Source organism: Chelonoidis abingdonii, chromosome 4, assembly GCF_003597395.2.
Source record: "Chelonoidis abingdonii isolate Lonesome George chromosome 4, CheloAbing_2.0, whole genome shotgun sequence".
NCBI classification, from domain to species: domain Eukaryota; kingdom Metazoa; phylum Chordata; order Testudines; family Testudinidae; genus Chelonoidis; species Chelonoidis abingdonii.
The window spans coordinates 24915874-24934103 of record NC_133772.1 but is presented as its reverse complement, the minus strand read 5'-3'; the positions used below and the strand labels follow the sequence as shown (position 1 = coordinate 24934103).

Below are 18230 nucleotides of genomic sequence, written 5' to 3'. Positions count from 1 at the left end.
TGAGAGGAGGTGGGCCAACAAGGGGGGTGTTCAAGTGGGAGAGGGGGTGGCTGGCTGGAGGGTGGGTGTACAGTGGGGGACAGGTGGCCAGAGAGGTGGTGGCCAGTTGGGGTCTGGGGGGAGGGGACGGTGAGGGAGTTGGCCAGCAAGGGGGCAGACAGGTGAAGGTTTCTGTCCTCACAGATGCCCTCCAGTTGGTGGGCTAGGCATAATGCTAATGCCAGGGGTAACTGTCTTCCCCATGTGTTTGCAGGTGGCCGACGGACCCTGTCTCCAGTGGGGACCAGGGCATTATGGCACAGTCCGTCTCTGCCTTCCAAGCTGCCTACATCACCATTGAAGTGCTGATTTCCTTAGTGTCTGTGCCAGGGAACATCTTGGTGATCTGGGCTGTCAAGAAGAACCAGGCTCTGCAGGATGCCACCTTCAGCTTCATAGTCTCGCTGGCCGTGGCTGATGTGGCGGTGGGCACCCTGGTCATCCCACTCGCCATCGTTATCAATGTTGGGCCGCGGATGGAGTTCTACACCTGCCTGGTAGTGGCCTGCCCTGTCCTCATCCTCACTGAAAGCTCCATCCTGGCTCTGCTGGCTATCGCTGTGGATCGCTACCTGCGTGTGAAGATCCCCCTAAGGTAGGAAATCCCCTGAGCACAGCAGAGCTTCTGCTGTCACCTTGTGACGGAGCCAGGACACTGCTGCTGGCAGCATGAAGACAGGTCCATCTATGATTCTGGCCGAGATCAGGAACACCCCAGCTCCCTCTGCAGCAGCAGGGCCACTCTGATGTCTCCAACCCCCTTGTGTCTCCATCCCGCTTTAAGGTCTGGATGGCCAGGGGGTCTGTCCGTCCATCATAGTGTACACACCTGCCACATTGAAAGGCCAGACCGTAGTGATCATGACGGCAGTGAATGTGTCCAGCTCCACAAGGGGTGCTGGCAGTGACTGGCTGTCCTAGACGCTATGGGGAGAAGAGGCCCAGAAGCTTACCTGATACAGAGCTGCTTGCTCTACTCTGTACTGCCCACATACTTAACACTTTGCTTCAACACTTCCTCCCGGGATGTGTTTATTTAGAATGTGCCTGCGAATTGTGCTTCTGTTGCCATGTGCCTTGCACCACGTGGCTATGTAACGCCTCACCCTCACCCCCACCGCCCCACACACTCCCAGGCCAGCACAGAACAAAGAAGTGTGCCCTGGAGCTGAGCGCCACTAGAGAGAGGATTAGCTGCATGACAGTGGCATGCTTCAGACGGCAGGAATGTGAAGACAGCCCCGGCCTGACTCCTGGCTCAGAGTGGGGCATGGAAACCCAGTGTCTGATTATAAAGGCTCTGGGGCATCCAAAGCCCCCAGTGGGTCTGGTGCCCGTGCTCTGCGGGGGCTCCTGAGGGGCCAGTGCTGGTGCTGCCTTGGGGCAGAGAGAGAGCCAGTGTTCTAATCAGCGCTTGCCACCTGCTCCCCTCTCTGTCCTGGGGCAGAACTGCTTCCCAGAGGAAGCACTGGCTAGGGAGATGCTCCAGAAATTAGGAAATGTTGAGACCCTTTTCCTCCTGGCTATTATGTTTGCTGACAGAGCTAAGCCCACAGTGAGTGATGTCTAATTGCCATCATGCTGTGCCTGGGCAGAATGTGGGGTATAAATCAGGGAATGCCCTTTGTTTGAACTCTGTAGCGCTGATAGGAAATGTTTAACCCCTTCACTTCTCCGCTGCTCCCCTGGTGCACTTGGGCTGCCAGGCTTCATGGCCTTTTCACAGCAGAGACCCTGAAACACATCGTGGCATGGGAGCTGGGTAGAGGCGCTGCTATGCATGGGGCTTGGGGAGCTGCGTGGTTGCTAGATGGAGTGAATAGATGTGTGGCTTCTAGATGCATATGTACTGTAGGAAGTTCTCTGAATGTCCTGAGGTTCCTGCTTTGGCTGCTTCTGCTCCTACTGATTGGAGTCCCTGGCTGGCACCTCTCTGCTGTTTTTTCCCAGGGCTTGGCAGAGGGAGAGGGGTGGCACCCCCAGGCCATGCTGCACATAGTGATTGTGGGGTTCATTAAGCAACAAAGCAGTGAATGAGAAAAGAATAGAACTTTTAATGAAACAAACTAGAGAGCATCTGTGGTGAACAGCTGTGCACAGCTACTCTGGGTTCTCTAATCAGCTTCCAGGGCACATCTTTAAACTCCTTGATTCATCATACTGACCCTCATGAGGGAGCATCACTACATTATAATCTTCCACAAAAGTCTCTCTGCATCTTCCCTCTTGAAGAAAAAACAATTAGTTCTTAAGTACACACGTATATAAATAAACGGCTAACAACCGTCTAATATCTCTCTGGAGTGAGTCTTTACCACTTACTTTCCCTTTCTCCAGGCAGGTTAGCAAGCCTCTCTGTCTTTCAGGCAGTTTTATCTCCTTCTCTGATCTTCTCAGTATCAGCCTTTCATTAGTTGTTATCTTGTTCCTTGCCAGTTTCTCCTTTGTCTGTTGATGATAAAGGATTAGTCAGTTGGGAAATGCCAGAGTCCACATCAGCTGTCCATGTGTTGGAACTTTCTTGGATTACTCATAGATCCCTTTGATCAAAATGTGTCCCCCTTGTCTGTCTGGACTACATAAAACCTTGGATGCAGCTGTTCTTTAATAGTATCCCTTTGGCCCCAAATATTAGACGTGTGATTCCTCAGGCACACTCTATCACTTGGGTAAAGAGATGGGCCCTTTTGTCAAAATAATTAAGCTTCCACTTCTGATTTTCTTTCATCTTCTGCATGGTTTCATTCTCATGAGATTTCAGCAAGTTATCAGTGATTGGTACATTAGATCTGATCCTTCTTCCCATTACCAGATGAGCTGGAGAAAAGCCATTCTCCAGGGGCGTACTTTAGTAAACTACTAGTGCTTTGTACAAAGCACCCTACTGTCAAAAATCTTTTTAAAGGGTGCGTTACTGTCCATATTGACCTTTCCACAAGCCCATTTGATTGGGGGTAATTTGGGCTTGATGTTTTGCGATGGAAATCCCAATCTATGGCAGATTGCCTAAATCTGCACTGGAAAATTGTGACCCATTTAGGGTGACCAGATAGCAAGTGTGAAAAATTGGAATGGGAGTGGCCATTACTGCCCAGGAAAATCACCCCTCTATCACAGCAAGCTCAGGCCCGCAGTTCCAATGATCTCTCCTACTTGGACAGCAACTGCTTATTTCTACAGGCCACCCTTTAATAATCACTTCTTTAAGGATCCCCAATGATTCATCTTTCTCTGTTTTTTCTCTTATTAGTTGCGGTTTCCTTCTCATTCAGCACTTGTGACTGCAAGTAATGATCTTGGGGTTCATTAAGCAACAAAGTGCTGAATGAGGAAGGAATAAAACTTTTAATAAAACAAGCTAGAGAGCGTCTGTGGTGAACCGCTCTGCACAGTTCTGCCCCCCCCCGCCCCCTCACTGGGCACAGCTCTAAACTCCTATATTCATCATACTGTCCCTTATGAGGGAGCAACTCTAAATTATAATCTTCCGCAAACCTATCTCTACACTGTATGGAACTGCTGTGGCTGCAACCCAGCTGAACAGCCAGAGTTTGCTTTTTTGGACTGTTTAGACAGAGTGTCCTGGCAGGGCTACCATCCCCTCTGCGAGCGACACCCCCTATCCCCACCCCGCAGCTCTTGAGGTGAGCATGATGGCCTGATTATTCCAGACTGGCTTTTTCCTTTTATAAGAATATTCTATTTATTCCACATTTAAAAAAAATATCGGCGCCAGTTTGGCCAGGAGATAAGAATTTAAACATGGCAACTGAGGGATGCACAGTTGAAATTCAAGCACCAAGTTTGTCCCTGCAGCTTGCCCATCTCCTATCTAACAGCCTTCCTAAGGCAGTATCCAGGCACCCCTCCCACCTGAGAGCTGTACTCCCCCCTCCACCAAACTGAGCTCTGACCGCTCTCTTGGATACCTGATGATATGACCATTATTATTCCATATTATTATTAATTTCTATTGCGGTAGCACTTAGGAACCCCAGCCACACCCAGGAGCCCCTTGTGCAAGGCGCTGCACAAGCATGGAACTAAAAGACGATCTGTCTCAGGCCAGGAGTGCCGGAAGGATAGTTGTTCAGAGATGTCTAGGCCTCCTCGAGAGGGTGAATTGAGGGGCCGGAGCTGAAAGAATCTCCCATCTGTATGGGCAGGGCTAGTGAGGCAGTGAGGGAGCAGTTACCTGGGCTCCTGACTGAGAATTGCCTGGTGTTTCCCTTGTTTTACAAACTAAATCTTACATTTCTAACAAATGTTTTGCTGTGGGAATTTCTTTGCTTTTATGTATATTTGCCATAGTAAACTAGCAGCGAAGCAGGTCGCATCCCTACACAGCTCGTTAGTGTAGTAGTTAAGGCTGCAGTGATACAATATCATAGTTCAAGGCTGCGACAGACAATGTTTATAAAAAGAACAGGAGTACTTGTGGCACCTTAGAGACTAACAAATTTATTTGAGCATAAGCTTTCGTGAGCTACAGTCCACTTCTTTGGATGCATGAAATGGAACATAGATTGAGGAGATATATATACACATAGAGAGAGCATGAAAAGTTGGGAGTTGTCTTACCAACTCTGAGACGCAACTCCCACCCTTAGTCTCTAGGGTGCCACAAGTACTCCTGTTCTTTTTGCGGATACAGACTAACACGGCTGCTACTCTGAGAAATGTTTATAAAAGATTTTTTCTGAGCTAGAAGCAGGTATAAATTTATACCTGGTTTATCACTGTGTAACCCCCACCCTCAGCTGTTAATATTACTCCAAAAATATTCTTACTGGGTCTGGAGCTTGCACCTTTAAGCACCATTGATCAGGATAATGCTAAGGAGAGGTTGACCCAGCTACAGTGCTCAGGGAGGGGTGTGAAAAATCCACACATCTCAGCAATGTTGTTAAGCCAACCCAGTGCAGACGGTATGAGGTAGACGGAAGACTTCTACTGCCTCTCAAGGCGGTGGATGAACTCTGCTGACGGGAGAGCCCTTCCTGTCGCTGCAGTCAGCGGCTACAGTGTCGCAGCTGCCTAGCTTGATCCCTGGGTCAGCGGAGTTGATCGGCACACCTGGGTGCTCAGCATCTCTGCAGATCAGGCTGCTTGGGAGAAATATGGCGATAAAGTGCCGGGCAGTGTCCCTGCCCTGTGTAGCCTGGCTCGGACTGTGTCAGGGGTGAGCGGGCTGTGATTGGCTTGTGGATAACTGGTAGGGCAGAGGAATACGATGGATACTAATTAATGAAGATGGGGTGTGAAGCGTAAAGTCAGGAGGGCAGTTTGTGAGACATTCAGGAGCTAAGACGCCACATGCCTCGTTGATGCCCCAGCCTGCCCGCGTTTTGGTGAAACCTCCAGGAAGGGCTGCTAGCCAGGGGGCCTGTGTCCTGGCAGTTCCAGTTAAACCAACGACCTAAAGAGAGCCAGAGAATCAAGGCCCATGTCGTCCTGGTATACACTATTCACCGTGGGGGGCACACGAGCCTCCAGTTTGTTGGCTCATGCGGTCGCCTTGACTCCGCTAGGTAAGTTTGGGCCAGGCCTTCTAATGGGCCATACACATTTCGCTCCCACTACATAAGGTGAGTAATTCATAACACCTCATGGGAACTGCTGTGACATGGCAATGAAGTGTGCCACATCCTTCAGGGCCTGTGGAAGAGCGCCAGAATCCACCAAATGCTGTCTTCAATAAGTCGACATCCCTCTCACTGCATTGCAAGCCTTACTATGAAACTGCACACACAGTTTATATAAATAATTATTAACTATACTGGACAGAAGTTGAACGGGCATTTGCAAATACATGATGATAACGAGCTATAATTAATTTCCATATTGGACACGATCAATTGATCTTACTTAGCGTACCATCTGAAACACCTCTACAATTATCCTTTTAAAATGCAAAAATGTATAAAACAGAAGCAGAGATGGGCTTGTAAGGAGGTGGCCTAGATAGTCTTTTATAAATTTTTTCATACATTATTTAACAAAGTGGTGCGGAGCTCAGTGCTGCTTTACACTCAAGAAACTTTCTCTGCTGCAGCTGAAAAATGACCCAATAATTGTCAAAAAGGTGCTCGATCAGTCTAGTCAGCTGCGAAAACTTGTGCAGAAGCCAACCCGTTGAGACCCTGTAGCGAGGACTCGCGACAGAGTTCAGTTCTTGGAAATGGGTTCAAAGTACCACTCCAATGGTGGCCATATTAATATCTGACAACGCAGTTTTGAATATTATTATTCATTATATTATGTGAAAGGTGACTGACAATAAAATGGTCCACATCTTTCTAAACATGCTGCCTGTATGTGTAAGATCATGTGTGCTGGCAAAGAGTTGGTTGTGCTCTAGGAATTATCACACCAAAGCTAACTAGGACACTATGCCGTGCTGTCACCGACGCCTTACAACACTGGATAATGAATTAGACTGATTCAGTTAAGCATTTTGATCACACGTGGATCATTCCAGAAAAATCACAGCATTTTATCCGAATTAAAGTGGTGCTGGGCAAAGCATGTGGTTGCCTCCTAAGTATTATTCCACTTTTCCACCAGCCAAAGTACTGAAGAGGGTACATCTATAGTTCCGGCTGATCACGTTTAATAAGCGAATAAATACTGGCAAAGTAAACAGTTGGAACAATAGCTCTAGTCAGAAGAGTAGAGAAGAAAAAAATGACCAAATATTAGCAATAAAAGCTGATTACCAACAAATATTATATTCCTATCTCCAGCGCTTCATAACTTCGGCTAGAGTGGCTCAGTAAAGGGAAATTATAAAACACGCTAAACTTATAGGATAATAACTTACCAAATTTGGTCAGCTTGTCATCTGGTATATTGGTCTAGTTAAATACTTTAGACAGGCATATCCATATAGGTGTGAAGCACACCATTAAGTATTTGATTTTTAGTTATATTATGTAAGAAATTCTTGACAGGTTATGGTAGTTTGCCATAAATTCCATATAAGGAACAGGGTAGAGCAAGTTATAATATATAAAGTTAAATGTATTAAAAAACATTATGTACAGTTTTTTTAAGTCTTGTCCCAGAGAAGAAAACGATAGTGAAAAAGGCAGTTATTTAATTAAAAGACATTACCCTATTTTCAGATACTTATCCAGGAAGATACCACAAGAAAAAGATTTAACAAACACTGAGCTTTACATTGTAAAAAAAAAATCATCTAAAACTGATTTCGATCAGATGTGGGTGTTGTCTCTTATATCCAGATATCATATCCCGTCAGTACATACAGCCATCCAGGAAAAACACTCATGTACATTCTTGATTAACGATAAAGCATGTTGAGAGAAGTCTAGCTACCCAAAAAAACGAGGCTTCTATACAAAACAGCACGAACCACATTTTTTCCTCACGACGTCCACTGAAGAATGAAGAATTTTACAACAAAATAAGGTATAGAAAGAGGCATAGCTATAACCGAACATGAACACCAAAATTATTCCATCACAGCTCGTCAACTGGAGCGATAATGAAAGAGTAGTTATTCAAAATGATTGTTTGAACAGGAGTCCAATCGCGAACACCCACTAAACACTCCACATAAAAATATATCCTCCAAACTGCATAAGAGAATATGGTATCATTCAGCTTAATTAAATTAGATTCCAAAAAAGAATCGTAAATCGAAAACGTCCATCTCTCCATATATTCTTTTAATTCTCGAAGAAGAGAGAATTTACTGTATTTAAGCAGTTCATCATTTACAGATGTCAACAGAATTATTCTCCAGATTTCAGATATTAGAATAGAATACCTAAGTAAAACTAATGCTTTTGTATCTCAAACTAATAAATGAAATTAGTTCATTAGTAGCAGCTAGGAATAAATTTAATGCACACAAACTCTAAAGCTAATCATTGTCAAACTATATGATTTACACCCATATTTATTTGCGTCTAAGCATCTTTCTCCAAAATCTTAAAACTAGTTATCATTGCACATAATGTATTTTCCTCTCTAGAATTATCTGACATTACTTCTATTCATATCTGACCTTCAAAAATAACATAATTGCAGACATGATTATTCTCAATAGATATAAAACATTTCTTCTCTCATAGGATCATACTGAAGTGTTCACAGGACTACTACTGTATCAGCCAACAGCAAAGCGCATCTCTCACATAAACATTTTTCTTCTCGTTCTTCAGGCAAAAGGTCATCAACAGGCTACTGTACTCCATGACCACTCAAGTGAAGACAGATACTTATATCCATTCTCTAGCCTTACCACAGTGAAGCAGAAGCATACACAATCTATAGTGTAATCTCTAACGGCATTGAAACTATGCTTTTTAACTAAAAAGACTATAAGTCAGCAAAGGAAGTAGGACAAACGGGAGAACCTACATTTGAAATTTAAGATAAACTTCAATAGGCTCTACCTCGTTTCTAAAAAGACAAAGAATCGAAGGAAGTAGACTGACAGAAACTAGTCGAAAGAAAAAGATTGTTTGAACTCTAGTTAGAAAAAGGGACTCGTATAGACACGGTACCCTAAGGAAAAAAAAGGAGAATATGTAGAAAAGCTAAATAAAGTCCTGAGTCAGATAGTGAGCATCAATAACAGGAATAATAAGAACGTAGAATTGTTAACGAATCTCATGAACTTATCCAGTATCCAAACGGAATGAAAGAAAGGATTGAGTGTGGAGCATGACAAATGCTTTTAATTTTGTGAGTAACCCATTACAACGGGAGACAGATACAAAACTGACGTGCCGAACATTAGTCTATATTCTCTCGCGCTGAGTCACCCCGACGCTATTTTCTGCGAAAGGTCAATTGTTACAAAAAAACTAAATGCGCGAATGATTCCCTTCTCCCACCTTCTGCACAGATTACAGTCGCTTCCTCGAAAGTGTGAGTCATAGATGTACATGTATTAAAGAAAATAAATTGATTTTCCTAACATATACGGAGCAAATTAATAGTTTAAACATAGTTATGATTAGTATGTCTTACAAAAATTTGAGTTAAGAGAAGTAAAGCTAATAAATTTAAAACAAGTGTGATAATTTGTGATGTAATTTAAACAACTGATAGCACCGTCTTTCACAGATGTTGAAATGTTCTGTTAAGATGATACATCTTTTTGAGAGCTGGATGATTATACTACTCCTCATAAACGTTCCACTACCCCGTCATAAATGAACACACGACATTTTGAACAAAAACACCCTATGAGCTCAATGAGACTCATAAGTCGACCTACATTGTTCTGCTCTCCGCAGCACAAGATGGGAATGGTCCTACGAAACACCTTATCACAACTATTACGGTCTCTATAAACAAAACTACGCAACAAATGGGCAGATTCATTCAAAATGAGTCGATGAGGTCCTTTAACAACATGCCTCTATATGACAGATTCCTAAAGAGGATTTAAACTGCTACATTTTGTGAAATAGAAAGTCTGCTGTTATACAGTTAGCCTAATACAATGCCTTAAAGAGGAAGCTAAATGTTTTTTTTAATATAGTATGCAACTTGATAAATTCTTAAAATATAATATACATTGCCTCAATTTAAAAAAGGCAAAGGTCACTATTGAATTCATTAAAGTACGATTAATTATTAATATTCTGCCAGATAATTACTTATAAGTAAGGGTCGCAAAGTCATTTTCCATAATATGGTAATTGTAAAATTTTATTCTCTATAATTCCAGATACTGAATAGAAGCTTGGAAATTTTCATAAAGGCTACTTCTGTAAACTTATTTTCCTACTCACTTTATAAGAATGGCACACCTTGATAAATTCAGCTAGTCCTATTCTCTTTCTTTCCATTTCCCCTAGTGCAATCTTCTTCTCTCTAGCGTAATTACCTTATGACACTCATCTAAGAGAGAATCTAAAGGATCTGCATAAGACCAAAGATGCAAGAGAGCTTGTCTATCCGCCCCAACTCACCTGATTCATCGCGCAATTCTGAGAGAAATAAAATGAAGAGAACCAAAATGAATTAATCGCAATCATTAGGTAACCAAAAAATTATAATTATAGTGTAAAACGCTACTAAAGGGGCGCCTTCATTCTACTTTTACTATGATTTTTGTTAGTAGGACAAAATAAATTAATGAACTACGAGATTGAGTATCTGTTGATATTTCCTTAACATATCCTAAAACTTTTAATTAGTTAATTCATGCGAGATTTGGTGAAGGTCAGACAAAAAAGAAAGTCGACAGAAAGTTCTTTTAATTCAAAAAAAAATTTGCTAAACCCTATTGAACATATTATGTTTCGGATGACTTGAAGAAACAGGACTCGGAGGCCAAAAACGTTAGTCATACATCGAAAAATTCTTCTGAACAGTTTAGGAAATCAGCAATAGACTCGAGGTCAAACTGGTTAGCGTTAACCAAAAATGAGTAGTCAAACAATCATTCAGTAGCTGAAGTGATACACGAACGGAGTGTAAGCGATGCTGTGCATTTGTCTACACTACTTGATACTCTGTCCACAAAACTGATCTTTTGGCTTTCAAACAGTAGCAGCTTAGAGTAGTGTCATTGTGCTAGTCTAAATTGTTATGAGCTACTTGCAAAGTAAACTAGCTTACCAAAACTCGAAAAAGGATTATGAGGCTGACAGGCAATTATCTATATTATAGTAAACCTATTTTATAGTCGACTCGAAAAGGACTTTCAGAAACAAAAGCTAAGTGCTGAAAACACCACACTGTATATTGTCGGCGATTTTCACCTCTTCCACTAGTAAATAGTAGTCAATACACGCAGCAACAGCCCCATTACTTAGTATCCCTCGCCACTAGTAGGCTGCGAGTAACTAATTACTCCCAAAACTGTGCTATACTGCAGGGACAAAACAGTTACAGTGAACTCTAGTTACCTTTTACTTAGCAATGTTAAGTCATAATATACAATTCGAAAATAAGTCAAGTTGCTCAGAGCATTTCAAATAGGATAATCTCTCTATATAATAATTAAAGTGACTTATACAAACATATGAGCAATCAATATTAACTACAAGAGCAAGACTCTTAGAGTAATAAAGGTAAAATAACGTAAACAATATTGCAACTAGCATTCTTAAACTAGCTAAAAATGATGTCCAAAAACTGAGAGGCACACCAAAGTAATGACCTATGGCCTTCTATGAAATTGAATAATAATATATCAGAGAAACAACGTAAAATCTAGAGTTCTTTAAATGAAATAGATGAGAACCAAAATGCGGCAAAGAATTAAGCATCTACCTGTAAAACAACTGTTTACTTATTGCTGGTGTTGATCAAAATTGCAAAGGTTTACCCAAATCACAATGCTGCAAAGATTCAGTCTTATGCTCTACAATTCCAGACTTGATGATTCCATACTTGTTCTGAATTCAATTGGACCAACGTTATTGAGGTGACATCTATTCATTTAACGTAGTAGTCTATTTACACGAGCTGACAGAGAGAGGACAAAACCCTAGAATGAGAGTGAGATAGTGTTTAAGAAGTCAATTAGCCAATTTAGAACCCGAATTCATGTAACAAATAAAATAAGTTAGTAAGCAGTCTTTAAGACCAAACACAAGCAGTTAATGAATAAACTTTGCTATTGATGTTAAAGCCAACAGCGAAAATAACAAATCCAAGGGTTTAAAGGTAACTGCTGGACAAGGTAATAAGAGCAACCAAACAGTGAAGCAAGGAAAACAATAACAAGTCATCCATGCTAGGTATTCTGATGGTTTGCGCGTGCAAATCCAGAAAAAGCAAGTCGAATGTAGATCTAAAAAGGTGCACATATATTCCCATCTGTAGATTAACCTATGGTGTTTTGTGTACTTATAAATAACCTGCTTACCTTAAAGCAAACCTGTACAGGCCCTATTTTTTATTGAACAACACACATGTTCTCCTCGTTTTAAATGAAAGCAAGCAAAAAACAGGAGAACAAATTAAACCTGCACAACATCCATACTAAACACATCCTGTTTAACTGACATGACGAAGTCATCAAAACAGATGTAACAAAAATAGATACCTTAGCAAACATATATAATTATTACAGTTAGCTTCCATGTCACTTAGAAAATGATTATGGAAAAGATAAAACACATCTCCAAAAAGTCAAACATGCTCTGTGCACCCAGGAACTTAAGAAAAATAACGCTTCTGTTTCTCAACACATAAAGTCAAAAATCTCAAATAAATTCTTTTAATCAATTAAGGAAATTTTACTAACTGGACAGGAACAGGCGTTAATATATTTACAAATACATTATGTAGGAAGCATTATGACAGCACACAAATTCTACTATGAGAGAGGAGGAAGTTATAAAAGCAACATTGACTCGGTTCTTTTACATAACTAAAGCTCTATCTATAAAACAGAAAGTTGCAAAGTATTTACTCCGTAGATCGTCGTTACAAAATTACCTACGAAAGAATGTGCTATTCTGGCAGATATTCGCAATCGGTTAATAGTGAGTCTCCTGCGTACCCCTATAAAAGCTGATAAGGTACAAAAGTACGGCATTGTAAGTCTGTTACTTTCATAAAGAATGCTGGATAAAGACTAACTACAGAGCGTTAGTGTGTGCTTTAATAACATATACCTGACAATAATGGTGTAGTTACTCAGGTTCACTTTTAGGTACCGTATAAATACCAATCGTGCCTGATACAATAATCATCAAACAAGTAGAATAGCACCTAGTTTTCAGAAATATCCGTAATCTGAACTAGAATACAGCCCAAAATAACTAAAAGAATGTACAATTAAATTAAGCATAAGGAATTAGTTTTGAAGAAAACACAAAACAGTACTCCCTTCTATCTTACCATCAGAAAAAAGTGTGATCAAAAATACTTTATACAAAGCATCGCTAAATCGTCATCCGTTCTGTCACTCCAACTCTGAAAATTCAAATTCTCCTGAGCAAATATGTTGCTTCTACATAATGACATTTCATCGGCTCTTTCGCGTAATCTGCACAGTGCCCACTGCCGATTCCCCTGACAATATTGATGCAAAATGTAGAGACTTTCTTTTTTCGCTCCACATTTGCCAGCCATTAACCTATGCTACCATCATTAAAAAGTACAAAGTTGAGTCCTACACAACAGAGCGTTCATTGTTAGCTACATTAATTTCTGTAAATTCGATTGGGTAGTAAAAAAGCCTAAACATTCAATACAAAGTGATGGAATAATATTCGATATATGTATACTACTTTTTATCGGGTATACACAGAATTATCTATATTTCTAGACTACAAAATCTATGCCAGAGATTATATAACTATATTTTCAAATTTTCCTCACTCATAATTCTTCATAACTTCATCATATTGAGGTACCTCAGAAATAAATTTCTCACTTAAATTCACTGATTATCATTTAACGACATTCCATTTGATAGTAAATGTGCCAATATCAACCTACCTTGTCGCTTTGACGAATATTATACAAACCACCAAATTTTCCTTTGCTCTTGCAATAGGTTTTCTACCCGACGCAGTGCTTGTTGTCAAAAGGCAACTCGAACACGAATTGCGCCTCTTAGAAAAGGATTTACTTCGCATGGGGCACAATCACATGCAAAAGCATGTCTAGCTGTGCAGCTACATTAGAAGCTGCAAACAGGAAATAAATGCAGAGAACATAACCAAACAATTAACTCTAACGGTGAGTACCTTTAGAATCCAAGTAGAATTTAAGAAATGCAGCTCAGCCAAATCACAGCTCACTCTACTCTACGAGAACAATAATGCCACAGAGAAGTATGATAGATGCGTGAAGAACAACCAAATACAGCTTACAAGAGTTCCAAAAATGTCAAGGAGTGTAGCAGCGGCAATAAGACCAAGAAAGACTGAAGTTCAAAAGTCAGTGTAGAACAGCGAACCAGGCACAAAAAGGACCCTAAAAAGGGAAGCACAGTGGGCCCAAAAGCGACATCCACTTCAAGGTACCCTACTCCTGATAACTGAGCCATAATCGAACTACACACGAACTCGTCCTTGGTCCGCTACTTCCAATATATGAGTACACACATACCATCCAGTCTGAACTGGTTCAAGACATCAACCGAAGCCCGCGCTGCTGCCTCTCTCTTGGACCAAATAAACAAACTTCCACATACCCTTGCTGCTATAGACTATGAGAGCAAATGGAGAGCCTCATGGCTTCACTCAATATAAGGCGAAAAAGCAACTATTCTCCTTGATAATTCGTCTCATTTTTTTTTTTAATCAGACTAAAAAAGCAGCAGAATTTTGCATTTGTTTTTCTTTCTGTTAATCAGAAAAGAAATATAATATTAGTCCCCTGGTTGAGAAAAGAACAGGATAACTCTTTCAGCCTTCAATATCACAGATCAGGAGGCAACCACGGATACCCACTCTATGGACCATAGGCAGATAACACAGGTACCACCCCTTAGAACATTGGCAGCAAATAGTCGAAAAAATATATAGAACCAACATTTGACCACGATAATGACATAAACATGTTAATAAAATAGAGCCACACAACTGCGAAAGCACAATTACACTACTTATATAGCCACAACGCCATGGTCAACTCTGACATGTACTTAACACTTACAATAACCAGCACTAAGGCCTGTTAGAGTCAATGACAGGAACAGTGATTTGATCTTATTTACCTAACATTTTGTCAATGGCCTGTGACGTGTAACGGAGCGAGATGAGGAGAGGTGCTAACAGGCACAGATGATTACATGATTCGCTTCATTTTAATGCACGGATACAGGCAGAGCCACACAAGCAACAAGCTAACTGACCAAGTTGAGCTATGCTAAAGGGTCCTTCAAACTGAAGACAAGAGGATCCTGTCATGGATCAGCCAGCGCAAAGCCATCGACAAGGAGACCATATCGTAACAATCTGAATAACCTACCAGACCCTAGGCCAGTCAAGCCAATTCTCTACAAACTAACAATGGCCCTCATTCCTTATATTCTCTAAAAGCACTCTCACGGCCCTAACATGGTCCCAGCTACTAACGTCCTTATTCTAGATAGATCCTTATTCCCCAAAACTGTCGCACCTTATCCCTAAATGATCAAATGTCTTGGGGTCTTTAAATTTTCAGACCTAAATCAAGGAAGTTTTGCGGCGAGGACTATAAAAAATTTAATTTCAATAGACTATTCTTTACATCTATCAGGCACATTTTAATATTAAACCAATTGTGATACATACCGAATGAATTTCCAACCTACTTGGAATCTTCACCAGTGTAGACATGAAAATAATTTTAAGTCGCTAGACAAATTTATAACATCTACCTGGACCCCTCAGTCCAAATATTTAATGTTTAGTGAAATTTAAAATAGTAAACACTAGCGGAATACCACCATTATTCCATAGAGTAAAACAAGGTATCAGCGGCAATGGAGCTGTGATCATATATTATATGTCAATTATTCTAAGGATCAGATCATTGGGGTGTCTAAAAGTTGCGCTCCAATAACCTGAATATCTTGGGCACAGGGAACATCAGAGCTCACCAAATACTGAATCGCATACATCAAGCTATTCACAGACAAAATCAAAATGGCTGACAACAGAACCATACACTCACAAAGCAACTCAGTGAAGCACAAGCCGAACTGGGTAGTCCACATCGAGCAAACGAATACTAGCCTGAAACTCGGGTGACAATACGGAGAAAATCATTCAATTAGCTGCCCCTCTGAATCCAAAAGAATCCCTATAATAGATGCCAACAATCACTAAAGAAAGCATGCTCGGATGCAATTACAATGCGTAAACAATTGTACGTTTAGCAATGATGCAGATAAACGGTTTTGCTATTAGAAACGCACCAGAGAATAAAAGTGGCTGGGAAGAACCACTATCAGTTGTATGGAAGATGGCTGATGACAATGTGTTTTAGACACAGAGATGAGGATTCAAGTGCGATATTATGCTACTGAGCCTACATAATGACTTTGTACCTAGCATTGAAAATGAGAACAACGAATTCGTATAACAACAGTTGTACAGCAATCGAAATTAAAGCACAACCTGACGGAAAGTTGTCTATTTAAAAAACTGGAATTAGACTTTGCTACCGACCTTGTAAAGAGGTTAGTCCATTTATTTTTTGACTTCAATTAGGAACCTTATTAGCGAAGAATGCGCAGTCAATATACACAATGTATTTCTAATATAGACAAACTACAAGAAATGATCCCTAAAACCTATTAAAAGTGCCCAATTAAAAAAGCATTAAGCACATTACTAAATAAACTTTATTTATAACTTGCGAAACTGCTTTACTTATTCACCCATATAAAATTAATATTTATCATACTTTTAAACACTAGTTATTTCACAGCTAAATCTAATATTAGATGAAGACAGCTATGTCAATAGCATCATTGGAACTAATCACAAAGGAAACATCAGACAAAGTAACTAATTTTAAAAAAAATTCAGATGCAGGAACATAAATTGTTACATATAACGAAATAGAGCCAAGCATATGTTTACTAATACACTGAGCTAGATCAGTCCATAGATGTACTTCCCTTTCTATCGAAGCAGAATCTCTCAGCTAACTTCGGTCTTTGTTCTTAGTAAAACACTTCAACGCACATTAACTGCTGGACTTTTAGAAAAGATTTAAATGCGTGATTAAAGTGTGTGAACACCAAATATTGTAAATTTCCAACCTAAGCTACTTTTATTATCTATGCGTGTAGAATTGATACCTAAAGACCTCAAAGCTCATTCATACCGAAGATGCTGTGTTAGCACTATCCTCTACGGACCTCAAAATAGACTAATTCTGAACAAGGAGATTCCTCACAAAAACACTAATACTAACTCTCATGGAAACAGTGGTCAAGAAAAGACTACCACATTAAAACACCTAGTGGGAAAAGGGGAGCAAGAAAGATCATTAGTACAATATTTCCATAAAAGGAGACATAAAGAAATTATCTTTTCCTATTTCATAAATTCAAGAAAAAAAGTGATGAAGTCCAGTTTTAAGGACAACATGTAGTGTCTATATATATAAAGTCATTTATACAAGAATTTAACTTGGCAAATAAATTCTCATTTCTATTTATTAAGGGCAAGTATTACTTGACTGAAATATTACAATAATTCTCCTTCGTATAAATGTATAAGGAGGGATTGTACAATGATACTAAGACACAGAAACTGATATATGATAGTAGGAGTCAATAGGAAGGATCAACTGAAGTTGGGATTGAGTGAAGCTCAATAATTTACGATCAGCAATTATAGAAGTGCTGAATAGCAATATTCACATCAATATCAGATCATAGTTGAAAGTTCCATACATTGTATATTCTACAACAAAATGTCAAAGATTCAGTAGCAATAAATCTCCTGGTAGCTATTATTTCAGTGCAAAAACAAATGTATTTTCTAAAACGGGCAAAAACAGAGAACGGCGCAACAAGAACTTATTATTGTGTCAGCGAATGTAATTTGCTCGAAGAAACTGAGAGTGACAAAGAACAATCGTTTAATTTGTTGAGAGAAGTTCAGAATAGCCTCATGTATTTTGTAAGGACAATGCTATTAATGACAAGTTCAGAATATGCCCACTCATTATCGTTTGCTAAGGCTTTCTACTGATGTTACGAACAAGTTACATCAAATCATCATTTGAGCCTTTTCTGATGTTTCAAAAACACCTCTGCAAACAGTAGCTTGCCTACCTATCACAATAACGAAGTGTGCTATCAAAAGCGGCCTTCTTTTGTCAAACTGGAAGTGCATATTGATGTTCTAGTCAGACTTTATATTTTAATACAAAGTGCCAGTGTCTTAGTTCAGTAAAGTTATCTCAGATTCATACTACAATCCATTAAAACCATAATGATGCAGTTATTATGCACTAAACTATGTTTTGGTTTACAAAACAAACCATTTGTTCTCAGAATGAGTACAGTCCTGATATTCAAGTGCATCACATTCAAAAATTATAAAACGATAATGTTTATGGAACATTTATTCCACTTACAATAGTCAACCTTCGAATTAGTAATAAAAAAAACTGCAGTCATTCGAGCAATTCTGCATGTCACTGACCCCTGTCCCTAGAAACCGCAATATAGAAAACATAATTTTTACTGCATGCAGATAAGAATATACACCATGCTCCTTTGAACATCGGCA

General features: G+C 39.9%; 1 protein-coding gene across 1 annotated transcript in view; it reads left to right on the top strand.

The window, feature by feature from the left end:
- Positions 1–257: 257 nt before the first annotated feature.
- Positions 258–18230, top strand: part of ADORA1 (adenosine A1 receptor) — an 86211-nt gene continuing 68238 nt past the window's right edge. The window contains exon 1 of the mRNA XM_032801627.2: positions 258–634. Within this exon, the coding sequence (XP_032657518.1) occupies positions 294–634 (341 nt within the window). The 5' untranslated portion in view covers positions 258–293. The remainder of the gene's footprint in view (positions 635–18230) is intronic.